Source organism: Trachypithecus francoisi, unplaced genomic scaffold, assembly GCF_009764315.1.
Source record: "Trachypithecus francoisi isolate TF-2019V2 unplaced genomic scaffold, Tfra_2.0 Lachesis_group5, whole genome shotgun sequence".
Taxonomy (NCBI): domain Eukaryota; kingdom Metazoa; phylum Chordata; class Mammalia; order Primates; family Cercopithecidae; genus Trachypithecus; species Trachypithecus francoisi.
In genome coordinates, this window is record NW_022681470.1 from 5,376,286 (window position 1) to 5,399,748 (window position 23,463).

General features: G+C 35.6%; 1 protein-coding gene across 10 annotated transcripts in view; it reads left to right on the top strand.

Moving 5' to 3' along the window:
• CEP170 (centrosomal protein 170) overlaps positions 1-23,101 on the top strand; it is a 136,974-nt gene extending 113,873 nt beyond the window's left edge. For 5 of the 10 annotated variants that reach the window (XM_033199693.1, XM_033199690.1, XM_033199683.1 and 2 more), the window contains 6 exons: positions 4,414-4,591; positions 6,784-6,954; positions 10,670-10,758; positions 17,724-17,817; positions 19,193-19,244; positions 20,782-23,101. In XM_033199693.1, the coding sequence (XP_033055584.1) occupies positions 4,414-4,591; positions 6,784-6,954; positions 10,670-10,758; positions 17,724-17,817; positions 19,193-19,244; positions 20,782-21,071 (874 nt within the window). In that variant the 3' untranslated portion in view covers positions 21,072-23,101. The remainder of the gene's footprint in view (positions 1-4,413; positions 4,592-6,783; positions 6,955-10,669; positions 10,759-17,723; positions 17,818-19,192; positions 19,245-20,781) is intronic. The other 5 variants (XM_033199691.1, XM_033199685.1, XM_033199688.1 and 2 more) reach the window with 2 other exon arrangements.
• The last annotated feature ends 362 nt before the right edge of the window (positions 23,102-23,463 follow it).

The following is a 23,463-nucleotide window of genomic DNA, read 5'->3' on the forward strand; positions in this document are numbered from 1 at the left end:
ATAATTTATACAAGGATTAAAAGCTAATTCCTGTCATTCTTACACCTTTGCATCCTCATAGCTTAACTCCCACTTACAAGTGAGAACATGTGGTGTTTGATTTTCCATTCTTGAGTTACTTCACTTAGAATAATTGACCTTAGACTTTTTTCCTTCTATTTTCTTTTTCCAGCTTTCCTGAGTACCTTTCAGCTGATATCCCCTTTTTCCTCTTTTTTTTTTTTAAGTTCTAGTGTACATGTGCACAACATGCAGGTTTGTTACATATGTATATGTGCCATGTTGGTGTGCTGCACCCATTAACTCATCATTTACATTAGGTATATCTCCTAATGCTATCCCTCCCCCTTCCCCCCACCCCACAACAGGACCGGGTGTGTGATGTTCCCCTTCCTGTGCCCAAGTCATCTCATTGTTCAGTTCCCACCTATGAGTGAGAACATGCGGTGTTTGGTTTTCTGTTCTTGCGATAGTTTGCTGAGAATGATGGTTTCCAGCTGCATCCATGTCCCTACAAAGGACACAAACTCATCCTTTTTTATGGCTGCATAGTATTCCATGGTGTATATGAGCCACATTTTCTTAATCCAGTCTGTCACTGATGGACATTTGGGTTGATTCCAAGTCTTTGCTATTGTGAATAGTGCCGCAGTAAACATACGTGTGCATGTATCTTTATAGCAGCATGATTTATAATCCTTTGGGTATATACCCAGTAATGGGATGGCTGGGTCAAATGGTATTTCTAGTTCTAAATCCTTGAGGAATCGCCACACTGTTTTCCACACATCTACAGCCATCTGATCTTTGACAAACCTGACAAAAACAAGAAATGGGGAAAGGATTCCCTATTTAATAAATGGTGCTGGGAAAATTGGCTAGCCCTTTTTCCTCTTACAAAACTTTTTTTTCTTACTAAACTCTTCTAGATCATGTGGAAATCATGAGCTTTTCTGGAACGACCCTTAAATGTCTCTCCTTAAACTCATTTTACATTTTAACACTTCTGGTCATTTGCAAACTAGACTAAATTATTTCTTAAAAGCTGAGTCATTACAGTTAGGATCTCTTCGCCAATGTTAAAGTAACAGGAGGTTTGACTTGCTGTCACCAGCTTTGGTTTTAGGATTCTAAAGCTAGTATACTTCATAAATAGCCCGCCAGTTGCTTCTTTCCAGTAATGTCAAAGGAAACTTAATTCCAGTGGTTCATGTGTGTATCCTCTGGAAAGTTTTACATGTAAAAACTTTTGAAAACTAATGTGCTATTTTTTAATAGGGCAAATTTTTGGCTGGGCACAGACGCTCACGCCTGTAATCCCAGCACTTTGGGGGACCAAGGTGGGCATATCACAAGGTCAAGAGATCAAGACCATCCTGTTCAGCATGGTAAAACTCCATCTCTTCTAAAAATACAAAATTTAGCCGAGCGTGGTGGTGCATGCCTGTAATCCCGGCTACTCTGGAGGCTGAGGCAGGAGAATTGCTTGAACCCAGGAGGCAGAGGTTGCAGTGAGCTGAGATCGTACCACTGCACTCCAGGCTGGCAACAGAGTGAGAGTCTGTCTCAAAAAATAATAATAAATAAGGCAAATTTTTAAATAGCTAATTTAAAACAATGTTGTGTTGGCACTTTAAATCAGTAAAGTACGATAGTTGGTTTCTATTGTGGTTGTAATGATATATAATCTTGCAAAGATTGTATATTTAGTTGGGTATGCATATCACGAGAACTATAGTTTTTAATACATCCTTTAATGTTCCAGTATACCCAAAATGTACAATTATTTTTGCCAGTATACAGCCTTTCAGTGAAAAAAACGTGTTATGACTGAGATAGTTTACATAGAAAAATTACAAACTGTATGACTTAAAGTACATTTATCATGTTATCTCACCTTTTTTTCTTAGATAATGCATACTTCTACGGAATTGTTGAAACTGAGTCAGTGGTTCTGACACTCGGGAAAACGTAAAGACTAGACTAATGTTAGAGAACTGAACCCTTAGTTTCTGTTTTGTTCCTTTGGTGCTATTTTCTTACCTAAATTTTGTAATAAAATGGAATTAAATGTGAAAATATCAATTAGGTTTTCAAATCAACAATATATGTATACATTAAGATTGCTCATTTTAATACATATTTTACTGTATCACATGTGGAGATTGCTGTTGTCCATGTTTTTTCTAATTACTTTATACTGTTTTCCACAAATATTAGAAACTTCATTGTACAGATCATCTGCATAAAAAAACTTTAATGAAAAATAGTCTTTTGGATACACTGATGCTTATCTGTATTTTATCTCATTAAGCTTTGTTACTATGTTTCTCATTCTAGTTCATTTATTTTGGGGAATTGCAAGGATTTGCTATATTATATAAGGGAACACTTTTAACACATTTTCAAAAGAATCACATCAACAGTTAATATGCTTTTTAAAATTATATATGCAGCGATCATGTGAGATATACCGTGGCATAGTGAAAAGATCCAATTATGGCACTTAACTACTTGTGACCTTGGCCAAAAAAATGGTCACATGTCTTCTCCTGTGTCTCATTTTCCTTATCTGTAAAACAAGATGAGTAATATTTCTCTTACAGAGTGGTTGTGGGAATTAAATGAGTTGAGGAATATGAAGCTGCTTTGTAATGTTCTCATTATATTATAATGGTGCCTTCTATTTATTCTAAGCTTCATGAGGACAAGGACTCTTTCTGCTTCTTCGTTGTTGTAGTCTTTAAGACTTAGCACAGTGCCTGGCACATAATAAGGAATCAGTAAATATTTGTTGGTGTTTTTCCTGCCTTTTTGTGTTGATAAATAAATGAGGAATTAACTGTCATTTCTTACAAAGTTTATATATTGACCATAAATTGCTTCTGTTGGTCCATAACTTCAACCTAGTTCTCTTTTTAAATCTAAATTTTTATGTAATTACTAATGTGCTTGAAAGTCTTTCAAACCTACATTTTGCGTAAGTTAAAAAAAGTTGCTTTAAGCCAGGCACATGTCTGTAATCTTAGCTATTTGGGAGGCTGAGGTCGGAGGACTGCTTGAACTCAGGAGTTTGAGACCAGCCTGGGCAATATAGCCAGACCTCCTAGGCTCTTTTTTTTTTTTTTTTTTAAGTTACTTTTTATTTCCTTTGGATTTTGAAGTTGCAGAAACTTTCACATATACTTTTAATAATATTCTGTCGTTCCAAAACCTTTTCTGTGGAAATAGCCACATTGAGTTTATGGGCAGTGGATGCAACTTGGAAACGTTAATATCTTACTGAAACGAAATGTTTCTCAAAAAACAAGAATATCAGTGGTAGGTTTTGTAAGTTTCTCCCTCTTGAAAAAAAATCTAAAAGAAAAATCTGTTTTCCCCTTTGATTATCACTGGTAACAGTTATTTAGTTCTTCAGTCCATGTAGGTAAAAATGCAAATGGCTTTATGGAAATGAGCACTAAAGCTTGGATCCGGTCCTGCCTTAGCTACGTCTGAATATGTGCTCATGAGCAAGCCATTCAGGTTCTCTGAGACTGTGATAAAGTCAGATAAATCCTACCTCAAAAGAACTGGATGGGCCTCAAGTGACACAACATGTACTAGAAAGTGCTGTGCATAGTGTAAAGTGCTCTACTAAAGAGTGCAGAGTTCTTAATTTCTTGGTACTGGAGACCCCTTTGGCCATCTTGTGAAGCTTGTAGAACCCTTCTCAGGTGTAAACATAAAAGAATTACAAAGAAATCCAATTATATTGAAATTCAGTTATGAAAATATTTGAAAGTAATAGAGTAATTTTTGGTTCTTTATTAACATTAAATAAAATGTTATTGTTGTGTGTTTAATGACTTCAGTAATTTTGAAGTAGTGATAACCATAAATGATGTTTTAAGATACCTGTAGCCACTGTAATGTGATCTCTGTTGATGACACAAATCACCAGTATTGCTAATACCACTGTGGTTTGTTGCCTGTATTTATAATTGAAAGAAGTGCTAAGCGTCACTTAGAGGTTAGTGAAAATGATATTGTAATGGTTTTTTCTCATTTAAGTTCATGAACTCCTTGAATTCTATCCATTATTCCCCAAGTTTAAAAACCTCTGTAATATATTAATGCTAGTCATTAACACTAACAGTGTATGTTAAGGGCATATATCTACTCAAGGGTATTTAAAGTACATTTATCAAGGTGATGTCTTGTAGGTTATTTGGAGTTTAGTTTCATCAATCTTAATTTTGGAATTAAGGTTTAAGAGTTTGATTATGTTAACTATAAAATAGTTAATAGTTAATTTGGGGTACAAATATTTAATTAGATATACAACTTACATGACTGATTATCTCACAAATGATTGTTTCTAGAGCTGTTTATTTAAAAGGGATTAAACTTCTTTTCTAAAATTATTACCAGGATCAGCCAAGATCTTGCTCTCATTGCTCGGGAGATCAACGATGTAGCAGGAGAGATAGATTCAGTGACTTCATCAGGCACTGCCCCTAGTACCACAGTAAGCACTGCTGCCACCACCCCTGGCTCTGCCATAGACACTAGAGAAGAGGTAGGAGATCTTCATGGAGAAATGCATAAGGTTCTTTCTTTTCTTTATTTCTTTTGCTTTTAGCTTTTTGCTTAGTTTATTTTAGTTACGTCCACCCTCCCTGTTTGCATGAAGCTCTGCATTTTCCAACTTTGCTTTAACAGTTTATTTTATGTTTTTGTAACAAAACTGGTGAAGGCTAACATTTGGTCTACTATTAACATGAAGCTGGAAAATTCTTCAGAAGCAGCATTTTACCTGCTAATTCTTGGTCTATAGCTTCACTTGAAATGTGAATATAAATGGTCCCTTGAAAAGCAACCCAAAATTTGATAAATGATTGTATAAAAATGATAAATGTTTGACTATGAAAATGCTCTAATTAAAAGTATTTTCATTGCTAGTTAACTAGAAGATACTCCAATAACAAAGAAAGAGAAAAATCCTACAGTTTCACTGCTTTAATAATTCCTTTGATAAATACCCATATACTTAAAGATACTTTGAAAAATTGAAATATGTATGTAATATACACACATACAAATACATATTCAGGACATTTTTATCAAGTCTGGAATACCAGTTAGCATACATAGACTACTGCCCATCCACTATCAGGGCCTCTTACAGTACAACTCCAGGAGGCACCATTTGCATAACATGGCTCCAGACAGCGCCTTTAACATATAATACAAAATTAGTGGTACTCTTTGGCCATGTTGGCTGTGTTCATCTGGGACAGATATGTAAGCAAAGGATTGGCATTTAAATGAATGAACTTCTGTGTTTGGAGATTGGCAAACTGGCCTTGCTGCCAGTTTTAATACAGACCAAAGAACTAGGAATGGTTTTTACATTTTTGAATGGCAGGAAAAAACATCTAAAGAATACTAATTTGCAACATGAAAATTACATGAAATTCCAATGTTGGTGTTCATAAATAGTTTTATTAGAACACAGCCACACTCATTTGTTTAACTGGCATCTATGGCTGTTCCTTTGCTACAGGGGCAGAACTGAGTAGCTGAGAGAAAGATTGTATGGCTGCAAAGCCTGAACTTTTATTATCTGTCTCTTTATGCATAAAAGTTTGCCAGCCCCTGATATTGATTGTTCTGTTTCTTCAATTTTACAAGATAATCCTAAATAGTAGGCAAAAATGGCTAGCCTTTCTGACAAATTTAATTGTGGTAAACTGTGCTAATAATATTTTCTTCATTTGCTTTTTGTCACATTTATTCTTTAATCTGATTCTTTAATGGTCACTTTTTTGTTTGTTTTCCTTCAATGTGTTGTTTAACTTATTAAATGATACTTCATCAATCTGTGTAGAGTTTTGTTACCACATTGATCAAATGTAACTGTATATGAAATCATCCTTATTGATGAAAACCTTAAGGATCGTCCTGGTGGCAAGACATACACAATTCTTCTGGTACATTTAAAATGATGAAGATATTATTTTCTCAGCTTTCTAACTAAATTTTACCTAACATAATTATACATTCACTCAAACTCAGTAAAATTACTTAAACATTCCATTGAATAAATCTCATTTTTTTTTTGTTTTATTTCAGAATATTGTACTAGGTTGATTCCCTCTTCAGTAAACCCGAGTTACTTAGTATTGTATGTCTGTGATTTGCACTGTAGATGGCAGTATATTATTTTTATTAGAATGTATAATTTCTGTAGCACTGTTAAAAGTTTATTTGACTAAGACCAAAATATTTATTTTGTGGTTTAAAAAAATATTTTCCTTTTGTAAACTTAATTGGAATTTGTAATTTATGTATCTTGTGAAGAAATTTGACACCTGGATTTGGGGAGGAAAAAAAGGAAAAACAAGATAGGAAACTAAAAGAAAAAGAAACATTATTTTATACTGGTAAGGCAATGTGAGTAAAATGAACTCATTGTCCATCTACGTGGCTCAGCTTTTTTTCTATTTACCATCTGTTTTCCATTTGGAGAAAATCTTATCCATGGAAGAATTAAATTTAACATAGTTACTTACTTTGGATTTTGAAAATAAAACCTATGTAGATAAACCTCGATTTTATAAAGGAAATACCTTTGAAGTGCTTATAAAAAGAAAGAGTAATTGGTTTATTGAAGATGTCATGCCTCTGTTACTACTTGAGAGTGGAATAACTTCTGTCTAATCATAAAAATTGTAATGCCAATATTGGTACTTTTTCAAATTACTGTGTTCTCATAAAGGTTTGCTTTTGTCCCATTAGTTGGTTGATCGTGTTTTTGATGAAAGCCTCAACTTCCGAAAGATTCCTCCATTAGTTCATTCTAAAACACCAGAAGGAAACAACGGTCGATCTGGTGATCCAAGATCTCAAGCAGCAGAGCCTCCTGATCACTTAACAATTACAAGGCGGAGAACCTGGAGCAGGGATGAAGTAAGTAAACTATAAATTTTAACATACGGCAGAAGAAGCATGTTCCATAAGTGAGAATAGGAGGAACCATTCAGTAAGTAGGGCTGGGGAAAAAGTGATTCTCCTTAATAAATGCAATGAAATTTCACCATGACATCACATCATATACAAATAATTAACTCCAAACGAATTTAGTTATTAAATAATGCAAGAAAAACTGTAAAACTTGGCCGGGCGCGGTGGCCCAAGCCTGTAATCCCAGCACTTTGGGAGGCCGAGACGGGCGGATCACAAGGTCAGGAGATCGAGACCATCCTGGCTAACACAATGAAACTCCGTCTCTACTAAAAAATACAAAAAACTAGCCGGGCGAGGTGGCGGACGCCTGTGGTCCCAGCTACTCGGGAGGCTGAGGCAGGAGAATGGCGTGAACTCGGGAGGCGGAGCTTACAGTGAGCTGAGATCCAGCCACTGCACTCCAGCCTGGGCGACAGAGCGAGACTCCGTCTCAAAAACAAAAAAAAAAAACTGTAGAACTTTTACTTAAAAAATACAGGCAAATTTCTTTCAATATTGTGCTAGGGAGTGATTTCTTAAGAGAAACAAAAAGTTTTGGCCTTAGAAAATTGATACATTTGAGTATATTAAAATTAAGGACTTTTTCTTTATTAAATAATAAAGAAGGTAGAAATACAAGTTACAAACTTTTGCAAAACATAAAGCCTATGAAGGATTAGTATACAGTATATATAAAGAACTCCCTCCAATCAATTAAAAAACACAATAGAAAAATCTGCAAAAGACATGAACAACATTTCACCAAAGAGAAAATACCGAGGCGGGCAGATCACTTGAGGTCAGGAGTTTCAAACCAGCCTGGCCAACATGGGGAAACTCTGTCTCTACTAAAAATATGAAAATTAGCCAGGCATGGTGGCACGTGCCTGTAATCCCAGCTACTCAGCAGGGTGAAGCAGGAAAATCACTTGAACCTGGGACCAGGGCAGAGGTTGCAGTGAGCTGAACCTACACCACTGCACTCCAGCCTGGGTGACAGGGTGAGAATCTGTCTCTGAAAAAAAAAAAAAAATGACAAAAGAGAAAATATTTAAGGCCTAGAAAACATAAAGGCATGTTTAACTTAACGAGTGTTCAGAAAAATGCATGTCAAGACTACAGTGAGATTATAATCATTAAATTGTTGGCACGTTAAAAAGTTTTAAAATGTTAAGTATTGGAGGAAATGTAGATACATAGGCATTCTTATGTGTGGTTGGTGGAGGTTAAGTTGGTGCTGTGGCTCTGGAAAACAGTTTGACACTATCTCCTAAAGTTGAAAATAAAGACATCACATGATCTAGCAATTTTCTCGCTAGTATATGTACAAGAAAAACCCTTTCTTATTGACAGTAGAAGTTACATTTATAGTAACATTGTTGACAGTATCAAAAACTTGGAAACTGTTTACACCGGCTGAAAAGTGAATGTATAACCTGGTATATTCCCAAATTGAACAATTATAGAGTAATAAAAAATTCAAGGATATAAAGGAGCTCCTTCATCAAAGAGTGGTTATTTCAAATACTACTATGGAAAGAGGTGATTTAGGAACAACACACAGAGGTGGTATATGCTTAAGGGCTGGGTACAGGAATAGTGTAGAAAGAAACAGTTGACAAGACGAGATTGATGATAGATTAATATTTGTGGATCCCTGGATTTTGGAATAGGATCTTGAGATTATTATGTAAGAATATGTATGTTTCTCATGGTACTGAGTAGAAAAAGATCTACCTGGTGGAAAAGTATGCAACTAGCCTGAAAGTTAAAATTGAAGTATACTAAAAAGTTTTAAAGCATACTTGATCTCTCCTGGCCTAATAGTTGATTTGTTCTTGGTGTCAGGAAAAGGGCCCATTCTCTAATCTTACTCTACTCATTCTGTCCTGATGTCTAGGAAGACAGATTTCTCCAAACATAATAAAACTATGTGGAAGAAGTTTATGTTTTTAAAGAGAATGGAAACATCTAGATTGATAGTTATCTCAAGGCTGATATCAGGAATTTATTTAATGCTTTGTGACAAGAAACTAAACTTCATGAGCAAAGAAAAGAGAAATATCCTATTCTGTGTTGCAATCTCACCTTAGACTCTCCTGCCCTTTCTCATGCCTTCCTAATTTGTATATGTCTTCCATCTGTATTTGATTGTTTTCTTAAGGCCCACAAAAACCATTTTACTTATTTATCCTTTCCTTGACAATGTTACTTTTCACAACCTGAATAACCTTTTATTGCCCACTAAATTCAAATCCTTGTCATTCTGAAGTTAGTTCACATTTTTCCATGATCACTTCCTTATTTATGCCACTCATCAATGAACTCTCTTTCATTAGAATTATTTGTTTTTTTTTTTTGAGAGGGAGTCTCGCTTTGTCGCCAGGCTGGAGGGCAGTGGCGCTATCTCCACCCACTGCAACCTCTGCCTCCCAGGTTCAGGCAATCCTTCTGCTTCAGCCTCCCAAGTAGCTGGGACTACAGGTGCCCGCCACCATGGCCAGCTAATTTTTGTATTTTTAGTAGAGATGGGGTTTCACCATGTTTGCCAGGATGATCTCGATCTCCTGACCTTGTGATCCATCCACCCCAGCCTCCCAAAGTGCTGGGATTACAGGTGTGAGCCTCTGTGCCCAGCCTCATTAGAATTCCTACGGCACCGAATCCCAAAATGTATCTGAACATCTCCTGGTTTTGTAGACCTTAGGCTTTCTGATAAAACATGTAATTGTATTCCTTGTATATTACCATCATCTCCCCCAGTGATCTTTAAACCTTTTTGCCATCTAGGGCCTTACCTTCTGTTTTCTTTCAGATGCTAGATACAGTACTGACAATACAAGGAGCTGATTTTGAAAACCAGATCTAGACTCAAATTTTGTCCTTTTTCTACCGTGCTTCATTAGCTTTGCCTTTCATGATTTGGCCTAGGGCTTGGCAAACTTCAGCCCATAGGCCAAATCCAGCCTGTCACTTGTTTTGTAAAAGTTTTGTTCCAACACAGCTATGTCCACATGCATGACTTGCTCATTATCTATGGCTGCTTTCACACTGCAAAGGCAGACTTGAGGAATTGTGGCAGAGACCCTATGTCCCTCAAAGACTAAACCTTCACCCTCTGGCTCTTTACAGAGGTTGGTGGCCTCTGGTTTTGCCCATGCATCTCAGCTGGAGTAATACCAACACCCAGTATAAAAACTTACTATTTTGAGTAAATTTTTAAAAATGTATCTTTCCCACTCGACTCTGCTGGAGAACAAGGATTGTGCTCTTCTTGATTTCTGTCTTCACATTACTTGGTGAAAGAATAAATAATAAATTTAGTACTCTAAGTTACTTGTATCTTCTCTTTTATACTTCAGTTGGAAGGAAGAGAGACAGGATCATGATAGTAATTGAAGATAAACTGAGGATAAAATGGATTGTGTTTGGAAACTGATAAGACCAAAATAACACGGAAACTTGACAAGTTATTTAATAAAAGAAATCCTTTGTTAATAGTGTTTCCTTCACTTTCTCATTTTAGTTACGTATTAATTATATTCTTCATTGGTTTATAATAAAAATAAGCATGAATACTAACTGCCCCTAACTGTAGTGACTTGTGACTGGTGATCCCAGTAGTTATACAATACAGGGGTAATATTTTAATATCTACTTTTTTCTTTGGCTGTTGCAGGTCATGGGAGATAATCTGCTGCTGTCATCTGTCTTTCAGTTCTCTAAGAAGATAAGACAATCTATAGATAAGACAGCTGGAAAGATCAGGTACATATACATATAGCTTATGTTTTTTTAACTTTAATATCACCTCACTTTGCTTTTTGTTGCTTTTTCTCAAGGCTAAAAATGTATCATCAGAATGAACGTGTTTACCTTTGGAAAAATTTGTCCCAAAGTAAATATCTATCCAGTACTACTTTATAACTTTAAATTTATTACTAATTCAAAACATAAATAGACTTAGAGATTTTATTTAACAGTACTTCAGAAATCCATGCTGCTATTGCTTATTTCTGATTCCTATAATTAAAATTTAAAATGTAATGAAACAGTATTTGAACATGGTTTGTGAATTGTAATATTCCACACACATATAATTCTATATTGCTTATATATTGAAATAATATATTTTATCAGCGTTTGATGAGTACCAAGAAGCCATTAAATTTTTTCAAAAATAATTTCAAAAACACCATTTAAAACTTAAAGTATTCTTAAAAACAGTCTATTTAGCTTAAAGCAATGTGTTTTAAGTTATCTTGAGCCTGTATCTTAAAAATGTCTTAAAGGTGGCCGGGCGCGGTGGCTCACACCTGTAATCCCAGCACTTTGGGAGGCCGAGGGGGGCGGATCACGAGGTCAGGAGATTGAGACCATCCTGGCTAACATGGTGAAACCCTGTCTGTACTAAAAAGACAAAAAAATTAGCCGGGCATGGTGGCGGGCACCTGTAGTCCCAGCTACTCGGGAGGCTGAGGCAGGAGAATGGCGTGAACCTGGGAGGCAGAGCTTGCAGTGAGCCAGAATCACACCACTGCACTCCAGCCTGGGCAACAGAGCGAGACTCTGTCTCAAAAAAAAAAACAAAAATTCTTAAAGGTGTACGAGAACTTCTCTTCACTTTATTGCCTCCTAAAAGAATATTAATTTAAAATTCCTTATGTTAAAAATAATGTACTCTGTACTGTCTTGTCCCATTTTTCTACTTCTTTTAAAATGTGTGTCTTTTTAGCAAAAGTAGTACATGAACATGGTTAAAAAATATAAATCTTCCAGAAAAATGTATATTATATCTAATAGTGGTGTGTTTCCCCACTCTGGGTTCATTTCTCAAAGGTTTATACAAATATGATCATATTTTATTTACTTTTGTACCTTGATCTTTTCTCTTAATTAGATCTTTACTTTTCCCAAAGAGTATGAGTGAAAAGTATTACAGACCCCTCCATATTTGATTGGAATATGAGGCATGCTGCCTTAGTGAAAAAACAGCTGAGTCTGGGTGCAGTGGCTCATGCTTGGTAATCCTAGCATGGATAGGTAGGGAGACCAAGGCAGATGGATCACTTGAACCTAGGACTTGGAGACCAACCTGGGCAATATAGTGAGATGAAAAAAAAAAAAAAATTGGCTGGGCATGGTGGCACATGCCTATACTCCCAGCTACTTGAGAGGCTGAAATGGGAGGATCACTGGAGCTCATGAGTTCAGAGTTACAGTGAGCTGTGATCGTGCCGGTGCACCGCAGCCTGGGCAACAGAGCAAGACGCAATCTCAAAAAAAAGCAACAGAACATTTAATGTTTAGCTTTTCGTAAGGAGTACCTTGTACATATAAATAATGTCGAAAGTGTTTTTAATGACTGCCATTACGTACCTATCCATTGTTTTTTTGAAGAGAATTTACCTTTATCAAATCCTATATATTCTTATGAATTTTAAACAGACTTAATTTTCTACAGAATATTTTAATATTTACTTATTAACAAATAAGTATTAAATACATTCTAGTCACTTTATAATTAGACATTGACAAAACAAAGACCCCTGTTCTGATGGAATGTACATTCTATACCATGTAAACCAATCAGCTTGTATTAAGTTAGCTATTTCTGCTGTCGACACATGATTTGACTTAATTTCGTTATTTCACTTGAATATTCCCTGTATTTTACTATTCACATTTTCTGTTTCCACTTGAAGCCCAATTACCTGCATCAACTTTTTCTTAATACTAAAATCACTGCTTATATTGATGAGATTAAAAGTATAATAACAATATTAATTTCAGGTATAAACTGGAACCTTATTAACTAAGAAATTTTAAGGGTTATAATTGATTTTAGAGAAATTAAAGTAGTTGCATGCTGTTTATAAATACCACATTTTATAAATCCTGATAGGGCTTATAAATGAGTCCATTGTTTTTCTTTTACTCACACTCAGTGATTAAGTAATTAGCACCCTATTATTGTCTTATGTAAGATATAGTACATGTTTTCCCCTTGTGACTCCATCATTCCCAGGTTTACTTCTTTCACAAGTAAGAGAAATCTCCTTCACCGTGCAACTCATTCACCTATGATTTGCTAATATACCCTATGACCAGAGACAAATGAAGTCCACCATTCCCTGGGGTAAAGCCTCACTGAAATTTGTAGGGAAAAAAAAAATTTAAGCTTAACTTATTAGTTATTACACATGAATAAACAAATCTGTAGGCCTCAATCACACAGCTGCTTATTAATACCATGGTTCATGCCTCAGATTTGGCTCAAGCATTCATTGTAGTTAAATGTAATATATAATTGTTATCATTTTTATTTTAGTTCCACTAAAATTATTTTCTAGAGCTGGGGCATTATGGAAGGATTATTAACCAAAGAAATAAATAAATGAAATAAACATTGGTTAAGATCATATTATGTGGGAATAAAGTCTCCAGACTCATTCATTCATTGAATGATTTTTGACTGTATGTTATTTGTCTAGCACTGTTTTTGATGTCCTCACATGTTAGTGCAGAAGGCAGGTAAACAGGTAATTACAGTTCAGTGTATTAAGGAAATACATGATGGTTATATGGAAGCCCATAGCAAGGGCACTTTGGAAATCCAGAGGAGGACTCTCAGAGAAATTGCCATGCAGTGTAAGTCCTGAATGATGAGGAGAGGAGTTAGTCAAAAACTACGTGAAGTGAAAGGGCCAGAGTATGGTGAGAGATGACACTAGAGAGATGAGGATGAATCTGTTTTGGCAGAATTTGTTAAGTAGTTTGGATTTTATCATTAAAAACCATAGGAAGCTAATATATCCAATATGGGTCCTCTTGATACACCAGTGTTACCCATAAAAATATCATGAGAGTCTTGTGTGGTCATGTGGCTTGCAACTGGAAAACCCTGGAGTCTCCTTACCTATAAACAAATGCACCATGGTTTTTTCATCCTACCTACTGAAATACAGGTCTTCGTCCCTGATAACTGGATTCTTAACCACTCATTCATTTATTCAGCAGATGTTCACAGATTACCTGCCCTGTACCATTCTCTTCCTTACCACAGAGCAGCTTTCCTACATTCTGTAGTCTTCCCCCAAAGAAAAATATTTTTTATAGCTTTGACATTGAATTAAAATTGAAAACAAAGAACACATTGCTGATGGATTGATAAACTCTATTGTCTCAGAAAGTGACAGAATTTATAAAGTTTAAAAAAAGATGCATAAAAGTGCCTCAATAAAGTTATACATAAATACCGAATGCTTAATGTATTTGAATTGCCTTCAGTTTGAGCGTTGAGTTTGGACACTATGGCAGGCTTTATGGAAGGTAATGAAGATAAAACCATTTCTATTATTAAAGCATTTCCAGTATAGTTGGAAGGTGAGGCACATATAAAATCAACTATTGTACAAGATAGCATAAAATAGATCAGTGCTCAGTTAGAGATAGAAAGGCAAAGGAAGGATCACCTTCACCTAGGATGATTAGGGAAGGCTTTGGGAAGAAGATATTGTTCAAAGGTAGACCTGAGTTGTGATAACCAAACCTAAGGGGTAGAGACCTGGGCCTTCTGCGTGAAAAGGGCCAGCGTAGTTTGAGCATCAACTGGTCTTTAAGCTTTGTGTCAGGAGTTATAACCTCAGATGTCTGCTGGGGTTCATCCTAGAGGCATGCGTATTTACCTTGTGATGAACACTGTCTGTTGAATCCATTTTTAAATATTCATACAGGAACTCCTGTTGCGTGTACAGCATTCTCATCGCATTCCACGTGAAAACGACCTTGAATCCATTTTTAAATATTCATACAGGAACTCCTGTTGTGTGTACAGCATTCTCATCGCATTCCACGTGAAAACGACCTCCTTAGGCTGTGTCACGCGGCCTTGCATTGGGAGGCCGTCCGTTCACAGCCCGCGTTTGCGTGTTCTCATGGCTAGTACTAGAGAATGGGTTCTGGCTCGTAGGATAGGAGCCTGAGGCTTCTGCTTGGTTCTTTCCCTAAAGCCAATGGCTTTATCCAAAAGTATTCTAACTTAATTCTTAAACTGCTGAATGAAACGAGCTTTGGAATTTTATGTATTTTCATGCTGAAGTGTAGCTTATTTTAAATCTATAATGTAATCTGAATATGACTTTGAAAGCCGTGATTTTTCAGTTTAAAATTGATAAGGACCTTTGAACAAAAACAAGTTCTGATCATTATAGCCTGGTCTAAACTAATTTCTTGGTCTAATTTTCTGATTCTCTAGTATTTAAGTATTACATTAAAGTTTATTTCGTAATGTCAAAATGGCAAGTTTGGGCCGGGCACGGTGGCTCACGCCTGTAATCCCAGCATTCTGGGAGGCCGAGGCGGGCGGATCACAAGGTCAGGAGATCGAGACCACAGTGAAACCCCGTCTCTACTAAAAATACAAAAAATTAGCCGGGCATGGTGGCGGCGCCTGTAGTCCCAGCTACTCAGGAGGCTGAGGCAGGAGAATGGTGTGAGCCCGGGAGGCGGAGCTTGCAGTGAGCCGAGATCACACCCACTGCACTCCAGCCTGGGGGACAAAGCGAGATTCTGTATCAAAAAAAAAAAAAAAAAAAAAAAAGGCAAGTTTGACTTCTTAGATCTGTACCATTGTATTTACAAATTGTTTTTTGTGTTTTGTTTATTTGTTGTTGTTTTTTATTTTTGTTTTTTTTTTGAGATGGGCTAGAGTATAGTGGCATGATCACAGCTCACTCACTCAGTGCAGCCTCGACATCCCTGGGCACAAGTGATCCTCCCACCTCAGCCTTCTTAGAAGCTAGGACTACAGGCATCTGCACCACACCTGGCTAATTTTTTTGTATTTTTTATAGAGATGAGGTCTCGCCATGTTGCCCAGGCTGGTCTCGAACTCCTGGCAGCAAGTGATCCACCCACTTTGCCTTCCTAAAGTGCTAGGATTACAGGCATGAGCCACTGTGCCTGGCCAACAAACTGTATTTTAAAGTAAACCTTTTATTTCTTCAGTGGCACATTTTTTTTTTCAGGGACCATAGGTAACTATTCTAACCCATTTTCACCAAAGGTGAAATGTCTATGGTTTAACGGTTTTAGATCCACAAACACTATACTCAGTAGCCATCCTCTGGAAAAATTCACTGAATTTTTAGCACTGTGTGGCTAAACAGAGACTTACTTTATTGTGTAAGTCCATTACAGTTCTAAGTTGGTCCATGAAATAGTCATTATTTCCTTATTTTCCATCAGTCCTAATGCTGCAAGGACTCTTTTATAAGAACATAATCGTTTAGAAAAGATGGCTGGCAAGGGTGTTTTTTTTTTTTTTTGAGTTTAGAAAATTTAATAAGTAGGCGATAAGAATATTCTTATACCAGATTCTAGACCCATTGTCACCTTAGGCAAATGTTCCAGACTCGATGTGATGTTAATGAATTTCGTGATTTTACATAAGGTAAGTCTGATACGTTGATCTTTGAGGAAATACCAGCACAAATATTCACTTAGTTTACCTCTTAAATGCTGTTCAGCTTCCAGTAGTAATAAATTTACGTGAGGTTTATAGTGTTTACACTAGATTTCCAGATGTACTGAAGAAATTTTAAAAGAAACCAAAAAAGTAGCTAGTATTTTACATCTTTCTAAAACTGCTGAATCATGTCTGATAGATTCTAAAGTGTTAGAGAGAAAAGTGTCCCACATTTGGAAGACACATCAAAATGTTGTGGTCCTTTATTTTATAAGTTATTTGATGTTAGGATAATGATAGAATAATTATCTTTATTGGCAATTGTTTTTATTAAAAGGATAGCATCCTAATTCCTAATAGGTTATTATTTACAAATATACTAACACGAATTAACAAGTTTTAAAGAAAAGCACAGTAAGTACTCCCAATTTTCAGTCTTTAAAATAATATACACACTTTTCTTGATCAATAAGGTGCTTATTCCTATATAAAGAAGTCTTTACAGACACAATTGTTTATACCTAATTCAATCTATTTTCATCTCACTTATTCCTATACTCCATATATTCTGTCTGAACAAAATTGCATTTTCTTTATAAGTGACAGTTACACAGTCGTTTCTCCTTATAATCAGGTGATACATGTTGTTCCAAGACACCTAATGGATGCCTGACACCACAGTTCTAAAACCTAATATACTGTGTTTTTTCCTACACATACATGCCTGTGATAAAGTTTACTTTATAAATTAGGCACATTAAGAGATTAACAATGGTAACTAATAATAAAATAGAAGATTTATAACAGTATACTGTAAAAAAAAAGTTATGTGAATGTGGTCTTTTTCTCTCTCTCTCTCTGCCTCTCCCGAAATACTGTAATAGTTTCGGACCACTCTTGACTGCCACTAACTAAAACCTTGGAAAGAGAAACCGTAGATAAGAGGGCAGTCCTGTATTGTAAATTATAAATGTTAAAGTTTTGAGGTCATAACATCTTTACATTTGTTTTATATTTTGTTTTCAATAAAGAATAAGATAAACAGTAAAAAATGTATTCATGTATTAAGAAGCATTCAATTGGAGCTCATACACATGAATTAATTGGTATTGTTGGCTTAGTATTTTAATTCTCAATTTATGCAATGGTTGAGCTTTTTTTCTTCATGTACCTTTGAAAAGATACGTTGTTTTGGTATCGTTAACAAAAAAAAATAAGTTTTTAAAATATAAAAAGTTATATGCTTCTGTTTTTTGATTTATAGAATATTATTTAAAGACAAAGATCGGAACTGGGATGACATAGAAAGCAAATTAAGAGCCGAAAGTGAAGTCCCTATTGTGAAAACCTCAAGCATGGTATAGTAATTTTTCTTGAAGATTTAAACATTTTAGTAGAGTTTTATTTTAAGGAAAATACCCTTATTTTTGAGCTATTCGTTGATTTGCTTTTTCAAAAGAATATATAAATGCAAACTTTTGGGAAATGTTCTTGCTTCTACTGACTCACAGGTTTAAAATGTTGATTGTTTCAGAGTTGCAGAGGGTATGAAGGAGGAGCCTTTTGTGTTTCTTACTAGTATATATTGTTCTTGTAAGAAACATTAGAAACATGAAATTTTTAAAGAGAACCAAATTTAGGCTGGGTGCGGTGGCTCAAGCCTGTCATCCCAGCACTTTGGGAGGCCGAGGCGGGCGGATCACAAGGTCAGGAGATGGAGACCATCCTGGCTAACACGGTGAAACCCCGTCTCTACTAAAAATACAAAAAACTAGCCAGGCGAGGAGGCGGGCGCCTGTAGTCCCAGCTACTCGGGAGGCTGAGGCAGGAGAATGGCGTCAACCCGGGAGGCGGAGCTTGCAGTGAGCTGAGATCCGGCCACTGCACTCCAGCCTGGGCGACAGAGCAAGACTCCGTCTCAAAAAAAAAAAAGAGAACCAAATTTAACATGAAAATATTAAGTTGACATAAGTTATTTCCGTTTACTTAATGTAATACTTATCTTTTTTAAATAATTTGTACAGATTTTCATTGCTCAGAATATAATTATAATATTGAGGTTGCAGTTTATATGTTTTTACAAAGATAATTTGAAGGCATTTTTACATAGTCATTGCAAGGTTGATTAATAAGAATTTTTAAAAATCTTTGCGGCCGGGCAGAGTAGCTCACGCCTATAATCCCAACACTTTGTCAGGCCAAGGAGGGTGGATCACTTGAGGTCAGGAGTTCAAGACCAGCCTGGCCAATATGGCGAAACCCTGTCTCTACTAAAAGTACAAAAATTAGCCAGGCATTGTGGTGGGCACCTATCATCCCAGCTCCTTGGGGGACTGAGGCAAGAGAATTACTTGAACCTAGGAGGAGGAGGTTACAGTGAGCCAAGATTGCACCATTACACTCCAGTCTGGGCGACAGAGCGAGAATCAGTCTCAAAAAAAAAAAAAAAAAAAAAAAAAAATTTTGCTTAAATAGTAGTAAATGACTTTAAACTTTTCATCTGCTACAATCATCTCATTGAAAAAATCATTCTATTTCATTGTAATTTAAATATTTTAGTTTGAATCTTGTTTACTAGATATAATTATTTCATATCATGTTGCTATTAACGTAGTAAGTACCATGTAGATAATATTAAGTGTTCCAAATAAAATGAGAGGGAAATTCATTGCTTGTAAAGGGATACCATTTAGCTAAAGTAGAGGCTAATTTTTGTTATTGCTTTCCCTGCAGGAGATTTCTTCTATCTTACAGGAACTGAAAAGAGTAGAAAAACAGCTGCAAGGTAAATTGACTACTGAATTAAGTATAAAGAGCTAATAATTTAGAATAAGTGCCTTCTAAGTGGTATTTCTTAAAATATTCTTATTGTTAGCATATTTGATTAAATGTAATGACATACATAAAATATAAAGTTCTATACATTCACATTACTCATAAAAAGGAATTTTTTAAACCCAGTGTAAATTTTAAAATATAATAAAGATATATGTGGGGCATACTTTAGTTCATAGGTTTGACAGTAGGCTAGATGTCATAAACTAATTGACACTTTTTATGTATTACATATAAATAATACGTGAAAAATATATAATAAAGTTGTGTTAATTAGCATTATTTGTGTGATATGACAATTCTTAAATTATGTTGGTGGTGTAACCTGAAACGAACTTACATTCTAATAGAAATAATAGTTGCTTAGTTAACAAGAAATGAGTACACATTGGCCATAGAGAGCAGAAGAGAAAGGAGAGGAGAACATGAAAGAGACTGCCCTCTCAACTTTGAAAGGGACATCATTTGGTTTGTGTCAGAGCTGGATTGTGCGTTAACGCCTGCATATGTCTTGACCTAGAAGTCCCCAGTGGTACAACAAGCAGGTTCCATAGTCCACTGCTGATTCTACTGAGTCTTTATCTATTGAATAATCATAGGTACATATGTGGATCCTATCAAAATGATTTTTAACCTTTATTCAGCCCCAGCATACCTAAGGGTTATGATACACCCCATGAGTAAAAGCAGCTTGCTAACACAGTGCTTCTTAGCTGGTAGACTGGGGGGATACTTTTAAAAGTACCTTCGACATGATTCTTACATCTGTGTTACTTCCTTCTCCCAGCTCCCTACTCTGCCCAGTGCCAAACTGAAAATCACAGCCTGTGAACTTTCCATGTCAACCCAAAGATCTTTTGGATTGAAAGCTGATCTTTAACTGACCCCTCCCATACAGGCAGCAAGTCTGTTTGGCTTTGCAGGCTGCCCTGCGATATTAGTCTGTAGGCTCTGAGGGAACCCCTGTATCTCAGTGGTATATACAGCTGATACCCTAGCACTCTGGCCAGGCTAAATGACATATTCTGTGGTAGCATTCAAAGTATGCTGATGTTCTTCTGGCCTCTCCAGCCTTGAGGTTACTCTGAACCCTGACTTAGCAGCTAATTCCTCAGTTATCTGAGTGATAAATAGGGTTTAGATATTTATTAAAAATCATATTCAGTATTTTCTCTATCCTCTCACAATAATGAAGACAAATTTCAACAAGACTTTTCTTGAATGCTACATCTTCAAATACCAGACTTACAAGTCTCTGAAATGCCCATCAGTGACCCATCAAAGGACCCAGAGAAAGAATTCAGGGCTGGGTAATTTACAGTATAACTACAGAATAACTAAGAATGGAGTTTTAAATATAGTATCGGAAGATTAGCCACATTTAAGATCACATACGCGCTGATAGTTTAAGTATTATCCAAATCATAAACAGTGTTTATACATGAATGTAACTGCATCTAGAATTATTCCCTTTTCCCTCCCTTTAGCAATCAACGCTATGATTGATCCTGATGGAACTTTGGAGGCTCTGAACAACATGGGATTTCCCAGTGCTATGTTGCCATCTCCACCAAAACAGAAGTCCAGCCCTGTGAATAACCATAGCAGCCCGGGTCAGACACCAACACTTGGCCAACCAGAAGCTAGGGCTCTTCATCCTGCTGCTATTTCAGTCTCAGCTGAATTTGAGAATGCTGAATCTGAGGCTGATTTCAGTATACATTTCAATAGATTCAACCCCGATGGGGAAGAGGAAGATGTTACAGTACATGAATGACTTTCTCTTGAGTGTTGAAAAATCATTACCTGTGGAATGACTAGGAATATTGGAAGCAGCATAGTGTTGACGTTCACAAAACAAGACAGCTTGGTCAGCTACAATCTTGGAATCCCTGTCTTCTTAATTTTATTTATTTATTTTTGACTTACAATGTAGTATATCAATCCTTTCAAACCATTTAGATAACCACTTGATGCACAAATAGGAAAAAGCAGATTGTGGCAGTGTCACCTTTTGTGGTTTTATGATTTTCAAATTGAATTTTATGATTACACCCTTTCCCTTCATAGATCTTTTTTCTTTTTTTTAAGCCATGCTGTGACCTACAAGCAAACTAAATAGCCAACATTTCTGAACCCCTGTGTCTCCTGTGCCAAGCTGCTCCCTGAAATGGACTTCTTCATCTGTACAGATTTGTTAAACCATTCTATTTGCTTCTTAATGATAGGATTTATATTAGTACTCATTACCATTGGACACAATGACAGAAGTACTCTCCACAGTGAAGCAGACCTTCCACAACAGTCACTCTGTGTCCTAAAATTTTCCAACATAGATGTGATTTATATAACTTTGTTGATACGTAAATTGTCTTGGGGTTTACGGAAATTAACTATTATGTTTGCACTAAGATTTGCTGGGAGTGGTAGGTGGACATATCTATATATCAATAAGGACTAACTGTCTTTTTTGTACATAGGAGATTGATAATACTGTATTTGTTTTAACCCCACAGTGTTTTACTCCACTTTCAAAAAGATCAATCTGGCACTTTTTTTCATTTTTTTAATGGAAATAAGATTTGGTCTCTCACTTTAGGTTAAACGATAACTAGAAAGATTAAACTAGACAGATAGTTTAGGTGGAGTATATTTTTAAAACTCAGAACATGTATATTGGTCCTGTGTTACCAAGTTTATATGTGACAGTTGAAAAAAAAATTCCCTTGAAATGATCATGAGGTTAAAATTTTCTTCATTAGGGGACTTGGAGAACCAGTAGTCATAAGATTAGTTGATAGTTTCACTCCCAAGCAATGAATTGCTTCTGTGTGTTTCCCTGTAGGACTCAGTAGTAAATCCTGTCTGTCTTACACATTTATAAGGACCCTGCAAGACGACAACGACAGAGGCCTTTGGCCTGTGCTACTAAACAAGAAGCCTATGAAAAATTTCTTCTTTAAACTTGTTTTTTCTCTTTCCAGTAAGTTGACATTTGGATAACTTTAAAAAAAAAAAAAAGAAAAGTAATTACCTTTGTGTTTCCAGAACACTGTAATTGGGGTGTATCTTAATTCAGTTAAATATTATTAGTAGACCTGGATTTTCCCCCTTGACCCCATCAGTCTATTAAGGTTCAACTGCAACTTTTATGAGATGGTCTTTAATATTTCCACAATAATCCTGTGCTATATTTGTTTTAAGAAACAAAGTAACTCTATACACTTCAAGCCTTTACAGGATTTTTAAAATCCTGTATTGTTGGATCAATTAATAAAGATGCAAAAAACTTTTCATAGAGATGTAAAAACAAAAGTATAATGGATCCCCTATTTTTCTTTAAATTCAAAAAAAAAAAAGGTAAATGAACTATTCTCCTCGTAAAGCTAAATTCCCCATTCTGTCTAATAAAGGAAGACTGAAAAAAGGTTTTAAAGAACATAAATGGAAAGATACAAATGCTTTGAAGGAATAAACGAAACGTTAAAACAGGGTCAATCCATTTGAAGAAAAAGTTGGACAAAATAATCAGCATTGCTCCCTCTTTTATTTAATATTTGGGTACTGATTATATCCACATGGAAGTAGAAGGTAAGGAGTTTAGGAAAATATTAGAATCTACTCTGCTTACATTCTTGTTTAAGTGTTTACACAGTTTGGTTCAATTATAAACATTTGGCCTTTTACTATGTTATTTTTATTTTGTATGAATACATTATCCTCCTTATTTATTTTTGTTACATTTATTATGTTATTTTGTTATGCATTTACAACTCCATTTTTAAATAAAGTGTTTCTGGAACTTTATGCAATGATTGTATATTTTAATTATTTTACCATCTTGCTTGCTAATACTTCATCAACTTATCAAATGATTATAAACCATTTCCCAAGGCTTAGCAAAAGCAAGAATCCTCCAGTTCTATTAATATGTGGTTACTGTGAAATCTCTTATTAGTTTGACTATTTAAAGAAAAAAATTTCCTTAGCAGATTATGATCAATATAATTCACTTAGCTTAATGTCCTAAAGTAATGTGCCTATACAAGGTTTTCATTTTTAACCAGCTTTAGATCATCAGAAAGCTTTATGACAGTGATCTATGTTGGGAATAAAGTAGAAATTTAAAATACCTTTGTCATCTTAAATTTGGTAACTATCAATTTATA